General features: G+C 36.1%; 1 protein-coding gene across 1 annotated transcript; it reads left to right on the forward strand.

Annotated features, from left to right (window-relative positions):
- The first annotated feature begins 6,877 nt into the window (after positions 1–6,877).
- LOC134284614 (ficolin-1-like) lies at positions 6,878–7,926 on the forward strand. Its single transcript, XM_062843597.1, has 2 exons — positions 6,878–7,708; positions 7,776–7,926. The coding sequence occupies exons 1-2, from the start codon at positions 6,984–6,986 to the stop codon at positions 7,906–7,908; spliced, it is 858 nt and encodes a 285-aa protein (XP_062699581.1). The 5' UTR covers positions 6,878–6,983; the 3' UTR covers positions 7,909–7,926.
- The last annotated feature ends 10,964 nt before the right edge of the window (positions 7,927–18,890 follow it).

Below are 18,890 nucleotides of genomic sequence, written 5' to 3' on the forward strand. Positions count from 1 at the left end.
AGGCGTATTAATTTTATCGGGGTACAATAGTCTATTTCACCGTAAAAAATGATTGGCATTAAAATTTATGACCACAGTAAGGCAATAAGACGTTAAAGTGGCTTGGTAGAATTATTGATGCATATCGATTTTCGCAGTTGTCGATTTTTATTGAACTATTGAAACATATTGAAACTTAATTATTTACAGTAATAAAACATCTTGATTGTCAATGCACTGTTTTCTAGAATTTGTTGAAAATATATAATGGAAAACATACTAAGATACATAATCAAGTATGCTCAGATTCATATAGAACATGAATATGACATCACAAAGATGTTGCGCAGGCTCCACCTTCTGCGCTTTTTCAGTCGTATAGCAGTCTGCAAATCGGTTTTATTCCTTCACACCAAAACTTCGTAACTGGTCATATTGGAGTCGAAATAATTTCTATAAGACATGTTGTGTTACTTGGGTTGGAACTTGGCCAGCATCTCTTTAACTGGGTGTTCTTAGAGCACTTCCACAGTTATAAATTGATGGGCTTTTTTGTCTGCCATTACATGAATTTGTACATCGTGTGGGGCAAGTACAATGATACACTATGCCTAAGAAATCGAGAAAATTTCCCCGACCGGAACGGGAATTGAACCCGCCGTCTCCGGATTGGCAATCCATAGCCTTTACCACTAGGCTAACTGGAGACCCATAATTGATAAGAAAGTGTTGTTTTATATTCATAGGTGGATTTATTTTTGCAGAACAAATTTATGGTAGTATTCGTAAGAAAAAATACTCCATTTTTGTTAAAATTCACCATCCTGAAAAAGAAAATCCTAATTAATCCACCTAGCGGTGATGGCGTCTTTATTGTTTTATTGTTTTAGAACCTAAAACTCCATTAAACAGCGCCATATTGAATTATGAGTCGTCAGCTTGCATTTTAGACCGGCATCTTGGATATTTTCATCATCATTTTTGGACTCTAGACATCCTCCCTATACCAAATATACCCATATTACATGGTTTTGGGTTTTAGGGCCAAAGGCTTCAAGATCGACGCCATCTTGAATTTGAATTCGCTATATTGGATTATGGATTGGATATTCTGGTCGTCATTTTTGGACTCCAGGCATCTTCCCCATAGCAAATATACCCATATTGTATAGTTTGAACCGTAAAAAAACGTTATTTTGGATTCAAGTCCACCATCTTGAAAACTCTGGTCACCATTTTTGGAGTCCAGACTTTTTTCCCATACCAGGTATGCCTATATTGAATGGTTTTAGATCCTAAAACTCCATTAAACAGACGCTATCTTGAATTTTAGACCGCCATCTTGGATATTATGGTCGTCAATTTTGGAGTCCAGACATCTTTCCCATGTACATAGCAAATATACCCATATTGTATGGTATAAGAGTTTAAAACTCAATTATACAGTGGCCATCTTGAATTTGGAGCTGCCATCTTGCATATAAGGCTGCCATTTTGAATTTTGGGCTGACTTCGTGGAATTTCTGGTTTCCAGTGTTGATTTCCGCACAAAATTCGTCAATGGTAAAAAATGGTTACAAAAATCGCCGCAGTTTTGATGTGTCGCATGATGGGCCCATGGTTCAGTTGTATGCACACTTAGTTTTTATTACCGAACTCGGTTTGATTTTCTAACGATTTTCATCGGTTGCAGACCAGAAACCGACCGCGTCGGTATATTAGCGAGATCATGTTGTTTAAAACCGATTGTTCGTTGAAAATGGCGTTTTTTTGACAGATTGATATGTCATATCTACCGAACAAGACGGTTCCGTCCAAAATACACGACTTCGGTTTGCAGATACCGAGAAAACTCGGTTCTACGTCGCAACGAGCTCAACATTTGGTCAGCCATGTTTGTTTTTCTTGATGTTAGAGTGAAAGTTAATAGTTCCGAAAGGTTCCGATATTTTGTGTAGATTCATCCCCGGATTCAACGCTGATTTTCGCGGCATAAAGCAAAATCCAGTTCACAGATGCTGGTAAGTACTTCAGTTTGGCATATTACTGCGCATATGTTAAATAATGTGTGTTTATCCACATTTTTTTCAGATTGTGTTCCAATTCATATCTGCGGTAACATCGTTATATCCAACAGAAAACGAATATGTGCAATCAAATTAAATTATCTAATTGATATTCGGAAGGATATTAAAACATATATAAGCATAATAAATTGCAATCGAAGGAATCAATTATTTATTTTGTTTTTCTTTTAACAAACATGAATTTTTTGGAAGCCGAAGCTAATTCCAATAAGAATAACAATTGAACTCAATTCAACCGATGTTCGGTTCACCGCCATATTTTTTCAGCTCCAACCGATTACTTCGGTTAGTTTGTCATTTGGGGTGAAAAACAATTTCTACCGAACACTCGGTTAGCCTAAATTGAACCGAGCAGACAACCGAGTGTTCAGCAGATAAAAACTCGGTTCAAATTCAACCGAGTTCGGTACAATTTTCTAAGTGTGTGTATATACGGTTAGTTCTACCGGCGCTGGGCCATAGTTTCGGAACGCCTTGACCGATCCTGATCATTTTGAATGGCAAACAATGCGGTAAAATTCCGGTTCGATGGCCAATGGCAAGTGCCTTAAAAGTGAGTGACCTTTTTTGTACACAGACATATATACACACATACACCCTCATTCATACGCACACATACAGACATCATGTCAATTCGTCGAACTCAGTTGATTGGAATTTGTGACTTGGCCCTCCGAGCCTTCTATCGAAAATTCGTTTTTTGGAAGAACATAAAAATCATGAACTCTGTTGTAGTTCGTCAAACTGTCTTTGTGGATATTTCAGAATAAGTTTCCAGGATAATTACGAATTTCGCTTATCTCTAGGAGTGGTTTTGAAAACACAGGAATTAAGCGAGACATTCGTCAAACCCTCAACCGCCATTCCAAGAGCCACATTTTAAAGAACAAATTTTCAGTACAACCCTTTCGGTGTGTAAAAAGTGAAATTTCCATATAAATGGCTCAACTTTGGCCCTCCAGAGCTCTTACATTTTCCAACACAACAACAATTGCTGTTCCTCATTTGGAAGAACTATACTCTTTAGCTTCCGATTTCTAGCTTTGACTACAGAAAAATCGGAAATAAAATATATGTAACTGTAACAGATAGAATTTGTTCATTTTTTACGGTTTTTGTCCACTTTTTGTTTAACTTGTTGTGGCAAATCTCACATGCAACGTAAACAAAAGTATGTTTGCACATATGCAAGTAGGGTATTTTAACCAATAGTGGACCCTTTAGTAGCTGAAATTTGTTCTGATCGTAAAAATATTATGATATCCTAACTAAATTGTCTTCACCAATGGTTGAAAAACAAGTACTATATCATTCCTACATATTGCACACAAAAACCGAGCGAAAACACCTTATATATCTCATAAAATAATTGTTTGAAATCTCTATCAAATTATCCCCACGGGGTCCACTATTGGGTGGTTGGGGTCCACTATTGGGTAGATCGTATTCTCTTACCATGTTAAATCGGTGAATATAGTGGTATCAGGTATCAGTAGGTCGGCTCTAGAGGCACGTTCTCCTCCATTCGGGAAATTTGTGCCATCGCCATGAACACGAGCCTATTCATCATTTACCTGATGGAGAAGGGAAGGAAAAAGGATAGGACATGGGAAAGGACAAGTAAGGGAATAGGATCATCATACTCGCAAAAGCGTACCACAATGGGTTCACATAGCGTCCTGAAAAGGACACTGTAATAACGCATAAGCGTACCACAATGGGTTCAAACAGCGCCCTGAGAAGGACACTGTGATAACGCATAAAGCGTAAAGAGAGCCTATAGCTCTTTACCACAGCGGGTCAAGAACAACAGAACGTCCTGAAGATTCAGGTTTCTGAAGTCAGTTTCACTTAATAAGTGTTTCCCGAGTACTCGGATACGCAATTGCGCAAAAACTGGACAGTTACATATTAAATGATACGAAGTTCCATAATCGGATTCACAGCTATCACAGGCAAATGAATCAGCTTGCTGAATATTCGCCATGTGATAACTGAGTTGGCAGTGGCCAGTCAATGCTTTGACCAGCATGCTGCAATTCTGCTTTAACAGATTTGTTAGATACTTTGCCACCCCTAGAGATGGCTCAGTACAATACAATTTTGTTTGACGACATGACTCCAAACTATTCCAGTATTGTTTGTGCTGAGTGACAGCCCAGGTGTCAATCTGAAGCTTCACCCAACTCTTGCATACCGGAATAGCTGGCTCAGGGCCAATGAAGTCATGTGATGATCCAGTGCGAGCTAACTCATCAGCCAATTCATTTCCAGCGATGGAAGAATGGCCATGTACCCATACAAGGTGAACAGCGTTTGCTGAATTCAGCTCCTCGATTTGAGTTCGACAAGCGATAACTATCTTCGACCTGGAGTTGGCCGAAGCAAGTGCTTTAATAGCAGCCTGGCTATCTGAACAGAAGTATATTACTTTGCCCATTACGTGCTGCTGAAGTACTGATTGCACTCCGCACATAAGAGCAAAGATTCGGCCTGAAAAACACTGCAGTGTCTACCAAGGGAGTAAGTCTGATATAGCCTTAGCTCACGAGAATAAACACCAGAACCTGCTCGACCTTCGAGAAGGGAGCCATCAGTGTAACATACGATGCCGTCTGAAATACTTCTTTCCAGATAACCAGATGTCCACTCTTCCCGGGAAGGGAACTTCGTGGAAAATGTCCTATATGGAAAATTACAAGCAATTGTAAGATCACTTGGAGCAAGGACAACTACAGTGTATCAAACAATTGTCCGTACAGCATATTTTTTGTCAAAATAATTTTTCATTCAAATGGTTATAACTTTTTTATACGTCAATCAAAAACGCTGAAATTTTGACCAATTATAACCCATATATTAAAGCTCCATTGGTAAAATTTTGAGCGAGATCGAAAAAGTTTTCTGAAAGTTATAGAACTTTTAGTAAAACTTATAAAATTTTTGAATACATTTTTAAAACATTATATCTCAATATGTACATGATGAAACTTTTTCAATATTTTTCGTGTTACAGCTTTTACCTAAGGCTTTCATATGCAGCTTCGTTTAAGGTTTTATATTCACTACAAAAAATATGAAAAATCTGTATATGTTCAGAGTGTTATTTGGAAATTTATCATATTTTGATCAACAAAAGTGCCAAGTGTTTTCAACTATTTTAAACTCTCTTAATGATATTTTTTTATACAGGACCTACTAAACTACATATGAAGAGTAGGTCCTATGGATTTTTCGTTCAGTTAATGTACTTTTATTGGTGGAAAACGTTTGGCAGATTATATGTGCAAAATATGGTAAATTTTAAAACACCGTCAACTACATACGCACATTTTTCATATTTTTTGTAGTGAATATAAAACTCCAATCATGGCTGCATATGAAAGCCTTAGGTATAAAATATAACACAAAAAAAAATTGAAAAAAATTCATCGAGTGCATATTGAGATATAATGTTTTAAAAATGTGTTCAAAAATCTTATAAATTTTACTAAAAGTTCTATAACTTTCAGAAAACTTATTCGATCTCGCTCAAAACTTTACCAATGGAGCTTTAATATATGATTCATGATTGGTCAAAATTTCAGCGTATCTGATTGACGCATAAAAAAGTTATTACCATTTGAATGAAAAATTATTTTGACAAAAAATTTGCTGTACGGACAATTTTTTGATACACTGTATGTCCCAATTCACCAAAAGTGGAAACAACGAGGTGTGTGTTGAACTGCGGTTGACTGGAGTTTCCTCTAGTAAACCGAGTACCCATAGACGGTAAGTGCAAGAAAGTGCTTCTTGTTTGAGATGAATGTGTAGTGGGGCAAGGTCAAAGAGAACTTCGAGAGCTGCCGTGGGAGTTGAAGAGAACGCTCCAGACATCGCCATTAAGCACATCCTTTGGAGATGGCTTAACTTTGATTGGACCGTTCTCACTTCGCCCTTTTGCCACCACACAAGACATCCATAGGCCAATATTGGCCGAACAACAGTTGTGTAGATCCATTTGATATACTTGGGTTTTAGACCCCAAGTTGTACCAAAGGCTCGCCGGCATTGCCCGAAGGCCATACAGGCTAATCACCTTATATTTCTCATAAAATAATTGTTTGAAATCTCTATCAAATTATCCTATAAGTGGACCCCACGGGGTCCACTATTGGGTGGTTGGGGTCCACTGTTGGGTAGATCGTATTCTCTTACCATGTTAAATCGGTGACTATAGTGGACCCACTCAGATTTAGCCAATAGTGGACACCCAGACTTGTTTACATTTTCAAATTTGTTCAAATAATCAAATTATCCCTTTCCAGACTAGTTTCATCACATCGCCAGATCCACTGCAATCATCGCACCGTGGAGTATCTGCGCTTGATGGGAATTTACGTGATCTTCTTATCTCCGTATACAGCTGTTGTCAATCCTATGCAGTATTTTTGATTACTGCAAGAAGAGATTGTAACGCAACTACAAATAGTGTCGCGTAGTTTTATAGAGATCACCCCGGTACTGGTTTAGCAGAAATTATTTTGCCAATATTTGGATTGCTACGAATGTTATCTGCAAAAGTTGTTTTTTAGTGATGAATTTCACCCCGGATTACGGTACGCGGAGAACAGAGTTGGCCTACGCGTTTACACAATCAACCGGCTTAGCTCGTGCTCCTTCTGTCTGAGTCTGAACCATTAATCATTTTGGGGATTCACTGGTTAGATGCGTGCATGTATTCCAAGACAAACACCCGACATGATTTATTTAATTTTGTTTCTCTCGCTCTCCGCTCCTTAATAAAAATCCCCTTTTTTATAAACTTGGTCTTCTGCTTGATGCTACACAATTCGAAATAAATTGTCGCTTAGTATTGCTACAACCGTCGCAGCTTCAGTATTATTATCCTCAACGTTTAAAAAGAGTGGCATCATGCGTGCTTTCGAAACCATCCTGCTTATTCTACCAATAATTTGCACTTCTGCTCAGAGTGGTTTTGGCTACGAGATACTTGTTGCAAAATTTGAAGCATTAGAGGACCGCATTCTCAATTTTGAGATCGGACTTCAGAATAACATTTCCTCGTTCGTGACGGAGTTGAGGCAGCTGCGTGACCTCGTTAAAACACAACAAAACCATCAACAAATTTACGAATCATGCGATAAGGTGCCATCGAAGGTTTCCGGCGTGTACAACATACAAATCGGTCCCCAGGAGACGAAACGCGTTTTTTGTGACCAAAAGTACGACGGCGGTGGATGGGCTGTGATCCAGCGGCGCTTCGATGGCTCTGTTAATTTCTATCGCGAATGGGCTGAATACAAACGAGGCTTCGGCAACATGGATGGTGGAGAGTTTTGGCTCGGATTGGACATCATCCACCAACTGACATACTCTGGACCACATGAGCTAGTGGTCCTGCTGGAGGATTTCGAAGGGAACTCAACCCACGCGAAGCTCGAGAGGTTTGAAGTGGCGGGTGAGCATGAGGCGTACAAGGTGACTATGGCACAAGGATTTAGTGGAACGGCGGGTGACTCAATAACGGGCACAAAAAGTTATCAATTCAGTACGTTCGACAAAGATAACGATATTCATACTACTAACTGTGCAGTTGATTATCATGGTGCATGGTGGTACTCCAAATGCCACGGCAGGTAAATATTGTTTCTTAACTATTTGGTTTCAAAGTTATTCTATTTATGCAATTTTATCCATCCACAGCAATTTGAATGGAAAATACTTGAAAGGAACTACGACTGAATATGCTACAGGAATGGTGTGGAAGACTTTTCGTGGATATTATTATGCCCTTAAATCTTCCAAGATGATGATCCGAAAAGTTGGGATTAAATAAATATAAATCTGTTCACGATGCCACGATAGACTGTTATATAAAGAAATATAAAGCAAATGTCCATCAGAACTAAGCTCAGGGTCCACATTCCACACATCTTTGATATTTTACCTAAGAAATTTCAAAATACATCATCCATATTTGGATTGAGTAGTATAACCAAAATATGTACCTACAAAAATGTAAAAACTGTAGCCCAAATTATATTCATCAGTTTTGTGTTTGTTGCCGTTACTACAATTATAAATATTGTTTACTGACTTAACTCATCCAAAAGATTTCTTTGAAAAATGCATACAGTAATCTCTGGAAGATTTTAAGAAGACATCTGTGGCAGAATTCTTATTGAAAGCATTGGATTTCTTGGATAGATTCATTGGTTAAATTTCTACAGTAATTATTGGGAGAATTCCAAAAGTATTCTATGGAAAAAAATGGGGAAAAAATAAATAAGAAACTTGGATGAATGTCTGGTAGAATCTTAGGAACAATAAAAAGAGGAATTCGGTAGTTGGGAGGAATCTTTGGGGAAATTCGAAGAGTGTTCGGAGAGTAAAGGAGAAAATCCTAGAGGTATTCTTCGAAGAATTCTTAACCTTTCAGGACGCGCGCCATCAAGCAACCGAAACTGCACCGCGCTCGCGCTGCATACGACGGGTGAGGTTTTCTGGTAGTGTTGTACTTTTTACAACAGCGCGCGTTCTGAAGGGTTAAAAAAATCGATAATGAGTAGCATTTGAAAATTTATTTTGCATTTTAAGTGTCAAATTCACTAGTTTTAAGAGTTTTGCCGCCTTATTCGTGTTTAGAAGAGCAAAATTAGGCGAATAAGGATTTTTTTCCTTCTAATCGATGATTAATTGTATTCTGATCAATTTCGCCCCAAAGTGGCATCTTAAATTTTTTTAGAGATATATAAGGGTATTTTTTTTTATTATCGAACACTTTGGGCCGAAGGGTCTCCGATTTCAATGAAAATTTCACCAGAGCTAGAGGTCGTGGATATATGATCATATTTGGTATTCAAAAAAATCATAGTGGACTATTTTTCCGGAAAACGCTAGATGAAATTTCACGATTTTTCAAAATTTTGTGAAATACCTCAAACTTCAAAAAATCATATTTCAAAAACTATGCATCGTAGAACAAACTTTTTTTTAGTGAAATCGACGCCAAATTACCTCAGCAATCCAATAAAAATACACTGAGAAAAAAGTTTCTCGGAAAATGTTTCACCATAGAGAAAAAACGTCTAAAAATGCTGATAAAAGTATCGTCTGTATCATAGATTATTTTCAACAAAATTTTTCCTAGCGCAAAAACTAATGTTCTTCCTTTCGTTCTTTGACGCCAAAATGGAATCTCTTACCGTTTTAGAGATATAGCCAAAAAACCAACGACCAGTCGCTATACTTTCATAGGAAGCCATCTACAACAGCGGCCGTTCACTTGTTGCAACATATTTGCTTTGCAACGAGCAAATGACATACGCTAATTGCAACGTAACTTTGACACTAACGTGCATCGGAGTGCACTGACAGCACATATATAGCACTTGAGTGCCTTTTAAATGCATGAAATAGTCATGTTTTGCAATGATCGGGTTTCTAACTAAAATGTGTTTCAAATTACGGGTTAACAACGAGCTAATGTCACCGGTGAGCGTAAAATTACTTGTGGCACTCATACCCTATATGTTTTCCATTTCAATTTGAGAAAACAATGAAAACTATTAACGGAGAATGATTACTACTCAGCAAAATATTTGAAATTATACCCGACGAAAAAAAATGCATACGAATTTCTATCTTATTTAACTTAATTTTACATCAAACAATTTCTTGTATGGAATGTTGAACACAAGTTTCATACTGAGAGCAAGCTGTAAATTTTTATACTGATGGAAAAATGTGTGCGATACAACGAGGTCCTTTTGTTACAGGTTAAATGATATAACATTTTTTACTGTGTAAGTAACAAAAATGCATAGTTGTGTAGTATTTTTTGATTATAATTCTTTTGCTTCGTTCAGAAATAACGAAAGCATTCTAGAAATTTTCAAAAGATAAAGTTAAGGATCCAATATTGACCATGAAGCTTCGTGAATGCACAGGATGTGAATGAAAATGAGGACGTTAGAGGATGTCTTGAAATTAAACATTTACTTGACATCTTAGAGCATTAAATAATTTTAGACTATATTTTAATCATTCGAACCGTGCACCGATTTATTGGTTGATTCGAATATATGATGGGTAGTAGTATGGGTTTGTCATGCTAGTTCTCAAAACTAATGAAGTCTTTTTGACAACAAACCGTTAGTTAGAAAAAAGTGATGAATTGATCTTGCATTTCAGTGTTTTTTTTATTAATTAATATCAAAACTTACTTTAACGGTAATGATCGATCCTCGAGCGTACATACCGCGCTGCATCAACTATTGTCAACTCAGTAGCTCTATACCGAGCTCGGTATTAATCTTTACAAACCATTGCTAAACATTATTATCGTCACTGTTGGAATTGTGTCGCTTCTTAGGACAGCAAAAGCTTGGTTTGAAGCAACAATGTTTTATCAGCGCGTTAAGAAGGCATGGTTAACTCTTGGTTTTAATTTGTTGCCCGTACTAATTAAGTACATGTTTTTTATCTGTATTTACGAGATTGTTAGTCTTAGGCTAGTTCATCTCGGGACCCACACATTACTTCCCTTCCGAAGGAAGAACTCACATTTTGAAATATATATTGTGAGTATGTCGGGAGTGGGATTCGAACCCAGATCCTCGGCGTGACAGTCACGAGCTTTAACCATCACACCAGATCAGCTCCACAGAGTACATGTTTGTTCCCTATCTTTTGAAGTTCCGATAAGTTTTAAATAAGTGTTTTTTCTAAAGCACATTATAGAAACACATTATGCACAGACCATGCTATTTATTAAATATTGAGTGGAAAAGGATCTCTTTATGGTGTATAGAAGAATCCACATACCAATGAACATTTAAGCAACAAAACACTATAAAAACAAAACAAAGCTTTACATGTGTAAAGAGACCTTATAAATAGTTACCTGATATCCACTCATCTCTAACGGTTTGCATATGATTGCTTTGATGGAAAAAAATACGTTGAAATATGCGTTTGCTCGTTATTGCTGACTGCACCCCAAATTGGACTGACACAATAGTGTGCACACACCTTCAAAGTGTGATTACATCGCAGGGATACGTCGGATCGAATTGAGGTCTTCGGTGCACTTATTCGTTGTAAATTGAGGAATAAGTACCCCGAAGAAGTCGAGACGATCCGAGGCAAATGTGCACTTCTATCACACTTTTTAGGCGAACCATAAAAAGTGTGATAGTCCAATTTGGGATGTAGTCTGCAATATTTGCAACGCTTTCTAGTTACAAATCCAATAATTTCAAAATTTGATAAGTTGTTGCATTTAAAGGGCACTCAAGTGCCATATATGAGCTGTTAGTGCACTCCGATGCACGTTAGTGTCAAAATTACGTTGCAATTAGCGTATGTCATTTGCTCGTTGCAAAGCAAATATGTTGTAACAGGTGAACGGCCGCTGTTGTAGATGGCTTCCTATGAAAATATAGCGACTGGCCGTTAGTTTTTTGACTATATCTCTAAAACGGTAAGAGATTCCATTTTGGCGTCAAAGAACGAAAGGAAGAACATTAGTTTTTGCGCTAGGAAAAATTTTGTTGAAAATAATCTATGATACAGACGGTACTTTTATCAGCATTTTTAGACGTTTTTTCTCTATGGTGAAAAATTTTCCGAGAAACTTTTTTCTCAGTGTATTTTTATCGGATTGCTGAGGTAATTTGGCGTCGATTTTACTAAAAAAAGTTTGTTCTACGATGCATAGTTTTTGAGATATGATTTTTTGAAATTTGGGGTATTTAGGGAAATTTTGGAAAATTGTGAAATTTCATCTAGCGTTTTTCGGGAAAATAGTTCACTATGATTTTTTTGAATTCCAAATATGATCATATATCCACGACCTCTAGCTCTGGTGAAATTTTCATTGAAATCGGAGACCCTTCGGCCCAAACCTGTTCGGTAATAAAAAAAATCCCCATAACTTAAAGTTTAAATTTATTGGACAAAATTCTATCACATGGTTTCATGGAGATCCACTGGGTATTGATTTTCCAGAAATTCTTTTGGCAATATTTGCATTGTCACTAATGTTATCCGCCAAAGTTGTTTTAAAGTGATCAATTTGACGCCGGATTACGGTAATTCCTTTACAAAATAGTTTAATAAGACCTTTTTCTGCTTCTCGTTAAGTTTATGTACAAAATAGCACATGTTTCTGTATAATGTGTTTTTCACAAGTCGGATAAGCGTTTTCGTTGCATCATACTTCGACTCAGAATACAGGATGAAAAACACGTATTTTTTTACCGAACAGCAGCTCAATTAATCTGTTGTTCAGTTGTTAACCATTATGTTCTGTGCTAATTCACCACTGCTGAATAGGAATCATAGTGTTATCATTATTAAACCACGGGAAGTTTATGTTTTGATTTGAGTGCTTCAATTCATTATATCAAGGATGGCGCAGAAAGGAAGGCATGTGGCTGGCAATTGACGGGTCCCGAGTTCGAATCTTGATTTTGGTAAATTTAAGCTTAGTTATTATTTCATGAAAGTTGTCCATAGCATAAGTGCCAATCATAAATTCCCGTGAAAATTGAAAAAAAAAGCATTTTCCTTTTTTTTTATTTATTTATTTTTTTTGCTGGAGCAGAATAACAGTTTTACCTTATATTTGTAAAACGCTTTTAACAACAAACAGTTCAGTTGGTACACAACACTGCACTTTATAATTTCTCCAAAGTTGTGTGAACCATACCAGAACAAAGGTTGTACCTGAATATTATCCAAATGTTATTCAGCACCATGCTTAATTAATTCGTCATAAAGGTGCTTGTTAAATGAGTGATTGTTAGTTGGGCAGTAACTCACGATAAAATTCCGAACACTGCCTAAAAGTTGTTCAAAGATATAATCAGATATCCAGCCCTCCATGTGATTTATGGACAGCCACAAGGTAGCTCAAAAACTGTTACAAAAAAGTTTCAATTATTCCAAACAACTGTCTTACTCACTGAATTGTACGAGGTCACGCCTATGGAATGTAACCACCGCCCCAGTTGGCCAACTTGCCAATCGAGCTCCCAACTTTAAAGATGAATTATGACATCCAGGTGCTTTGTTGGAACGAAACAAACTGAAAAATATTCACTCAATGTAGACACAAAAAAAGTTTTTGTTAGAAAAACTTTTTTCCTTAAATATGTCACAGCAACATTGTTCGGAGAAAATGTAGGTAATTAAAATACCTTTCTCCAGAAAAAAAAATCAACGATTTAAAAACATAGGGTTTTTTGCAATATTGGTTTTAATTTTTAAAACCTTTTTTTCAGTGTAGAAAGTAGTTTTATATTTTTTGATATTTTTCTAAAAAACTTCATGGAATGTCACGATACTCCGCCATACAACACTTTTTTGTAACTCTTGTCATTTTTGAGTTACATCGATTTTAAAAAAATCAATGAAAAAAAATTAGGTCCTATTCAAAAGTTACTCTTGAAAAATTTCGAAAAACAAAGTATGCAAAGTTGCTTAGAAACACGTATTGTTTATGTCCACCAAGTTTCATTCGATTCTGAGAGGGTGCTGCCAACCGTTGGTCGAGTTGGCGCGAAATTCGTCTATAGTTGACAGATAGCTCAACTAACGGAGGCCCAACTAAAAAGTCATCCAACTATTAAACCGCCAACCAGCAGGTGGTGACTGAATTTGAAGAATTTGAAGTTTGTTCAATCATAAAGATTACATTCCCTTATATTTCTATTTTTTCTTCAGGGTTAAAAACATTATGCTTGTTGGTACATGTATGGAAACATTTTTGGTAAATGTTTATGGAGACTAAAAACGTTTTGGAACTCGGAAATCTTAAAATCTTTTGAGAAGTTTTTAATCGATTTGATTTAAAAGTATTTTTAGTGAATATTAACCAAAGAATACAAATTATAGAGAATGCCATCTCTTGTCTGGTTCTACGTAAACGTCAAGCGACAAGTCAAATGGCGCTCTCCTCTAGCGTGCACAGCTTTTTCTTTTTTCTCACTCACTCTCGTAAGCAAACACGAGAAAGACCCCTCTTTTATCTTGCTTTTTCTTGCGTTCAACAAAATGAACGAGCAAGAGAAAAGAAAAGGCTGCGCACGCAAGTGGCGCTCTCTAAGCCTTCTGTATCAGTGTACGTGATTTGTCATGAAAGAAGGTGGTGTGCGTATGTTTTGGTTTCGGCATACAATCAGCAACACACACACTACTACATGAAGATTCAACTTTAAGGCTTTTTACGGCATCATCAGCATCGGCAGCCATGTTGGATATGTGGCTCAAAATTTCAAAGTGAAAATTCTCTGCCACCAAAGCGAAAATTCTTATGAAAAAGTATCATCATATTTGCTCATTCGCAGTGATTGCGATGATACTTTTTCTGCTGCGTGGCTGCAGGATTAACAGTTTTTTATCACTTCAAAAACGCGAGCCAAACAATCATTGAAAAACAAAAATTCAATGATTCGTGTGAAAGCTTGGTGATGCATCATGACACCTTAATCCGTTGATAGCGCTGCGGTAGTGTCCTCCGAGCGTCAGCGGAGTAAGCATATTACACTATTTTACAGCATTTTTTAACTCGGTAAGCTGATGATCATTTTTGGTGTAGAATCATGCCCTGAGTTCGAAAACGTGATGGAAAAAAATTACAGTAGAGCGGAATTTTTTTCGACTTTCCATACAAGGTTGTTGATTTGAAATCGACTTTTGTTCTATTTTTAAGCAAAGTCACTCACTTCACGTATCTCATTCTCGGTAAAAAATGCTCCGATTGAGCTGAATTTTTTACTGTAACTCGCCTACATATGATATGTCAAATAAACGTTGAGAAAGAATTTTTAGGTTGTTTTTTTCTTATTGAAAAAAAAAACACATTTCTTCAAATATTTTTGGAAATTTTGCTAAAATTTAAGGAGTTTGTCCCAAAAACTCGCCAATATCTTGAATATCATCAATCTGACGCAAAACCTGCATTCAGATGATCGAATGGCATTGTATTCAGCTTTTGAATTTGGTTTTGGTTTGAAATTGGTTAAACAAAACGCAAGATATTTGAATTTTAGTAAATTCCATATTAAAAAAAAATGTAAAACTCGATATTGAGCTAAAACTCAAAAATTGCTCTACTTAAAATTTTTTGAAGCGCGGTTTCGAAATCAGCACTAAATTGTACTTCAAAAATTTTGGTCGGTTACAGAAGTTCACGACTTTCGTTTTATTTTGTAAACTAGTGTATTATTCTTTGATGTAACCCTCCTTTGGCAATAGGGTCATTTTTTACCCAAACCGTGCACTACGTTAGCGAGCTGCTGCCAACGTGATGCAAAAGGGAGGTTAAGATTTACTTATACTGAAAATGTTAAAGAAGAAGAGTTTCTTTCTGACTTGATAAGAAAGTTTTTCTTGTGGAGCGGACCTGGTGTGATGGTTAGAACTCTTGACTATCACGCCGAGGACCTGCGATCGAATCCCACTCCCGATAAACTCACAAAATGTGAGTTCTTCCTTCGAAAGGGAAGTAAAGCGTGGGTCCCGAGATGAACTAGCCTAGGGCTAAAAAATCTCGTTAATACAGATAAAATAGGGTTTCTTCTTCTTCTTCTTTATGTTTCGACGTTCGCATTCCCAAGTAACACCGAAAATATAATCCGAAATAGCAAAATATTAACTTTGTCCTACAGCAGTTGTTATGAAGTTTCTCGAAACATTTTATGTCATGGATAAGTCGTTTTCATGATACCTAAAACTTATACACAGTGATCTTCTATTTAGAAGTCTTATTAAAGAATATATTTTGTTTTCTCAAACAAACATTGCATGTTGTTTTCGATTATGTTGGGTATGTTCTATTTAAGTACACTTTGTTTGTTACCATACATGATCAGTATGTTCTATATGTCATATTAGAGTAACATTTGCAGTTTCTTGTTTAAGACTTGTTTCCAATCATGTTTAGACAAAACATAGTATGTTTCGTATGTTTATAATCAGTCGAATTTTGGTTTTCTGCAGTATGATAGAAAACATGTGTAACATAAACCTCATTCATTATTTGAACAGGGACATGCTACACTACCGAAATGTAGAATCGATTTTTATTTCCTACGTAAAAAAATATACTCCTAACAGAATCTTAGCTATGAATACCTATAAAAAAAAATTACAGGAATATATGTTACCACAACATATATGATTATCTATAAGGGCCGATTTTACCGAGCATAATGCTCTTTGAGCGGCTTCAATGTATAAACTGTGATAATTATTTAATACTTGATGTTTGTTGTCTTTCCAAATCGTGACAGATATTATCAAACCGTTCAAATAAGGTACCCCGGGGCAAGTGGGACCTAAAAAAGTGCTAATTTGATTTTGTCATGCCAAAAATTTCAGAACACAAATTCTTTAATAATTCCAATGCACCCAAGATACGTTGTTGGTGTATTTGTACTTATTAACGTGTATTAAAACTGTTTCAAATTTTTTACATTCCATATATTATGCATATAATGAAAAGTGTAGCTGATCTTCATTTACTGCGTTTCATGGGGCAAGTAGGACCTATTCAGAGTTTTTGTTCAAAGGGCTTAATATAAGTTGCAACAAATAAGGTAACATAAATCATAAATCTCTTATATAAATGACTATGTTAAGAGATTTATGGTATCGTGCATGAATTACGTAACACATAACAAATCGCTGGGAAAAAAACTTGAATCAACTCTAGCAGCTCATGCAAAATTAATTGATTTGTTTCATACAAAAAGCACCGTAAAGTGAAGAGACAAAAGATTTCGAAACTTAGTCTCTATATTATATAGTTGATCAATCTCGCCAATAGTAAATCTGGGGTTTCGAGATTTTCAGTAATATCTTCTCCTTTACATAATCTTACGATCATTAAATAATGTTTTTTAATCATGAATTTTGAAAAGGCCATTTCCCTACTTTATTTTTTTTATGGACGGTTTCTGAATGCTCAGAAGATTTCATTACGCAGCGTTAAGTGAAAAAATAATGGAGGATATTTAGAGAAAAACATAAAAAATACATGCTTTTATTTTTTTTTGTTTTATCCAGGGTTTTACCGTTTTTTATCATCTGAATAGAGGTCATAAAGGTAACACAGCGCAACATTTTTTTTGTCTCAAGAGCAAACTTATGTGTCTCCGAAGGATTTTGGGCCGCTGAATCCGAATCCGGGCTCAGATTTGCTCTAACACGTCACAATTTTGAGCTATACCTCAATTTATAGGGCAAAATATGCGATTTTGGGCTTTTTTGACTGTAAGCCATTAAGCAAGGAAATATTTTTTTTTTAAGCAATCAAAAGGTTAATTGGTCAATTAACATCTAAATTAACGACTCATGCAACATAAATCGCTTAAAACTATCAAATTCGATTTGGTAAAACGAAATATTTTGCATGAGTCGTTAATTTAAATGTTAATTGACCAATTAACCTTTTGATTGCTTAAAAAAATATTTCCTTGCTTAATGGCTTACAGTCAAAAAAGCCCAAAATCGCATATTTTGCCCTATAAATTGAGGTATGGCTCAAAATTGTGACGTGTTAGAGCAAATCTGAGCCCGGATTCGGATTCAGCGGCCCAAAATCCTTCGGAGACACATAAGTTTGCTCTTGAGACAGGCAAAAAGTTAATTTTTGTTACGCTGTGTAATAAATCTATTTATCGTCTAAATAGAGGTAATAAAGTATAATTCAACAGTAGATTACTAAACGCGTCAATTTTTATTGACTTTCGTGCTAATTTCATCTAATGCTGGACTAGGCAAAATGAATCCATAAAATTGTGTTTGTTTATTCTCATAGGTCCCACTTGCCCCAGATAGCGAAATGCACTGGGGCAAGTGAGAGCAGTAAACTAAAGGTAATAATTGAAAATAAAATACAGCTTTTTCACTTGAAATTATTTGCAAGAACTCCAAATACTATTCTGAATCCGAAAAAGTATTTGTATAATAACTGTCGAGTCGCTCCGGATTACGTGCAATTTCGGATACCACACGGAAATTCCGCATACCTCACTCAAGTTACGAACAGAGATTTATTAGTCACTCCGCTTTCCGATGTGGTTACACTTCTACTATTATTGTTTATTTTGAGCTTCTCAATAATGACATTTCCATAGACAAATAGACGACCAAAGCTTGAACCAAACCGTCACAGACAATAGACATACAAATGACAAATATAATATAAATCTAATTACCGCAGGGTACATCAATAGTGTTTATATACTCTACAATAACCAATCTATTTTTAAACGACGAAGGTAGTAGAGCACGTCAATCTCACCTAGTGAATTGAAAATTACAAATGAACAACAATAACGTATATGGTCTCTTAATGGTTGAAACACTAACATTTTTTGTATTCTAAGTATCCGTCGGAGTGATACCTATGTTTTCTATGAAGAATGTTAGTCTTTTAAATAAATAATTAAAAAAATACTAGCTATAGGTCTCACTTGCCCCCGATTCTCACTTGCCCCGGGGTACCTTACCAAACTAAACATGAGAACCAACAACAACCACAACAAAATTACCCACAAAAACAATATCAAGCCAATTTTGAATCATATCCCAAAACATGTATCATCCCAAGTAACAATCTTAATTCTATTTGGTTTTATTTGTTTTTATGATAGTTTTATCAGATCATTACATATTCTAGTTGATCTTATCGGAGTCTCAGCTGAGCACAACTATTCTTCGTCAATATGTGGTTTTAAAAACCCCTCCAAGAATACTTGAGGTTCAGTTCATAAAACCATAAACACAACAAGAACTGTTGAACTT

Source organism: Aedes albopictus, unplaced genomic scaffold, assembly GCF_035046485.1.
Source record: "Aedes albopictus strain Foshan unplaced genomic scaffold, AalbF5 HiC_scaffold_32, whole genome shotgun sequence".
In the NCBI taxonomy this organism is placed as follows: Eukaryota; Metazoa; Arthropoda; class Insecta; order Diptera; family Culicidae; genus Aedes; species Aedes albopictus.

Excerpts from the sequence above, each read along its gene's own strand:
- LOC134284614 (XM_062843597.1), top strand. The coding sequence starts at position 6,984 with ATGCGTGCTTTCGAAACCATCCTGCTTATTCTACCAATAATTTGCACT. Across the intron at positions 7,709-7,775 it reads TACTCCAAATGCCACGGCAG|CAATTTGAATGGAAAATACT; the intron begins GTAAATATTGTT and ends ATCCATCCACAG.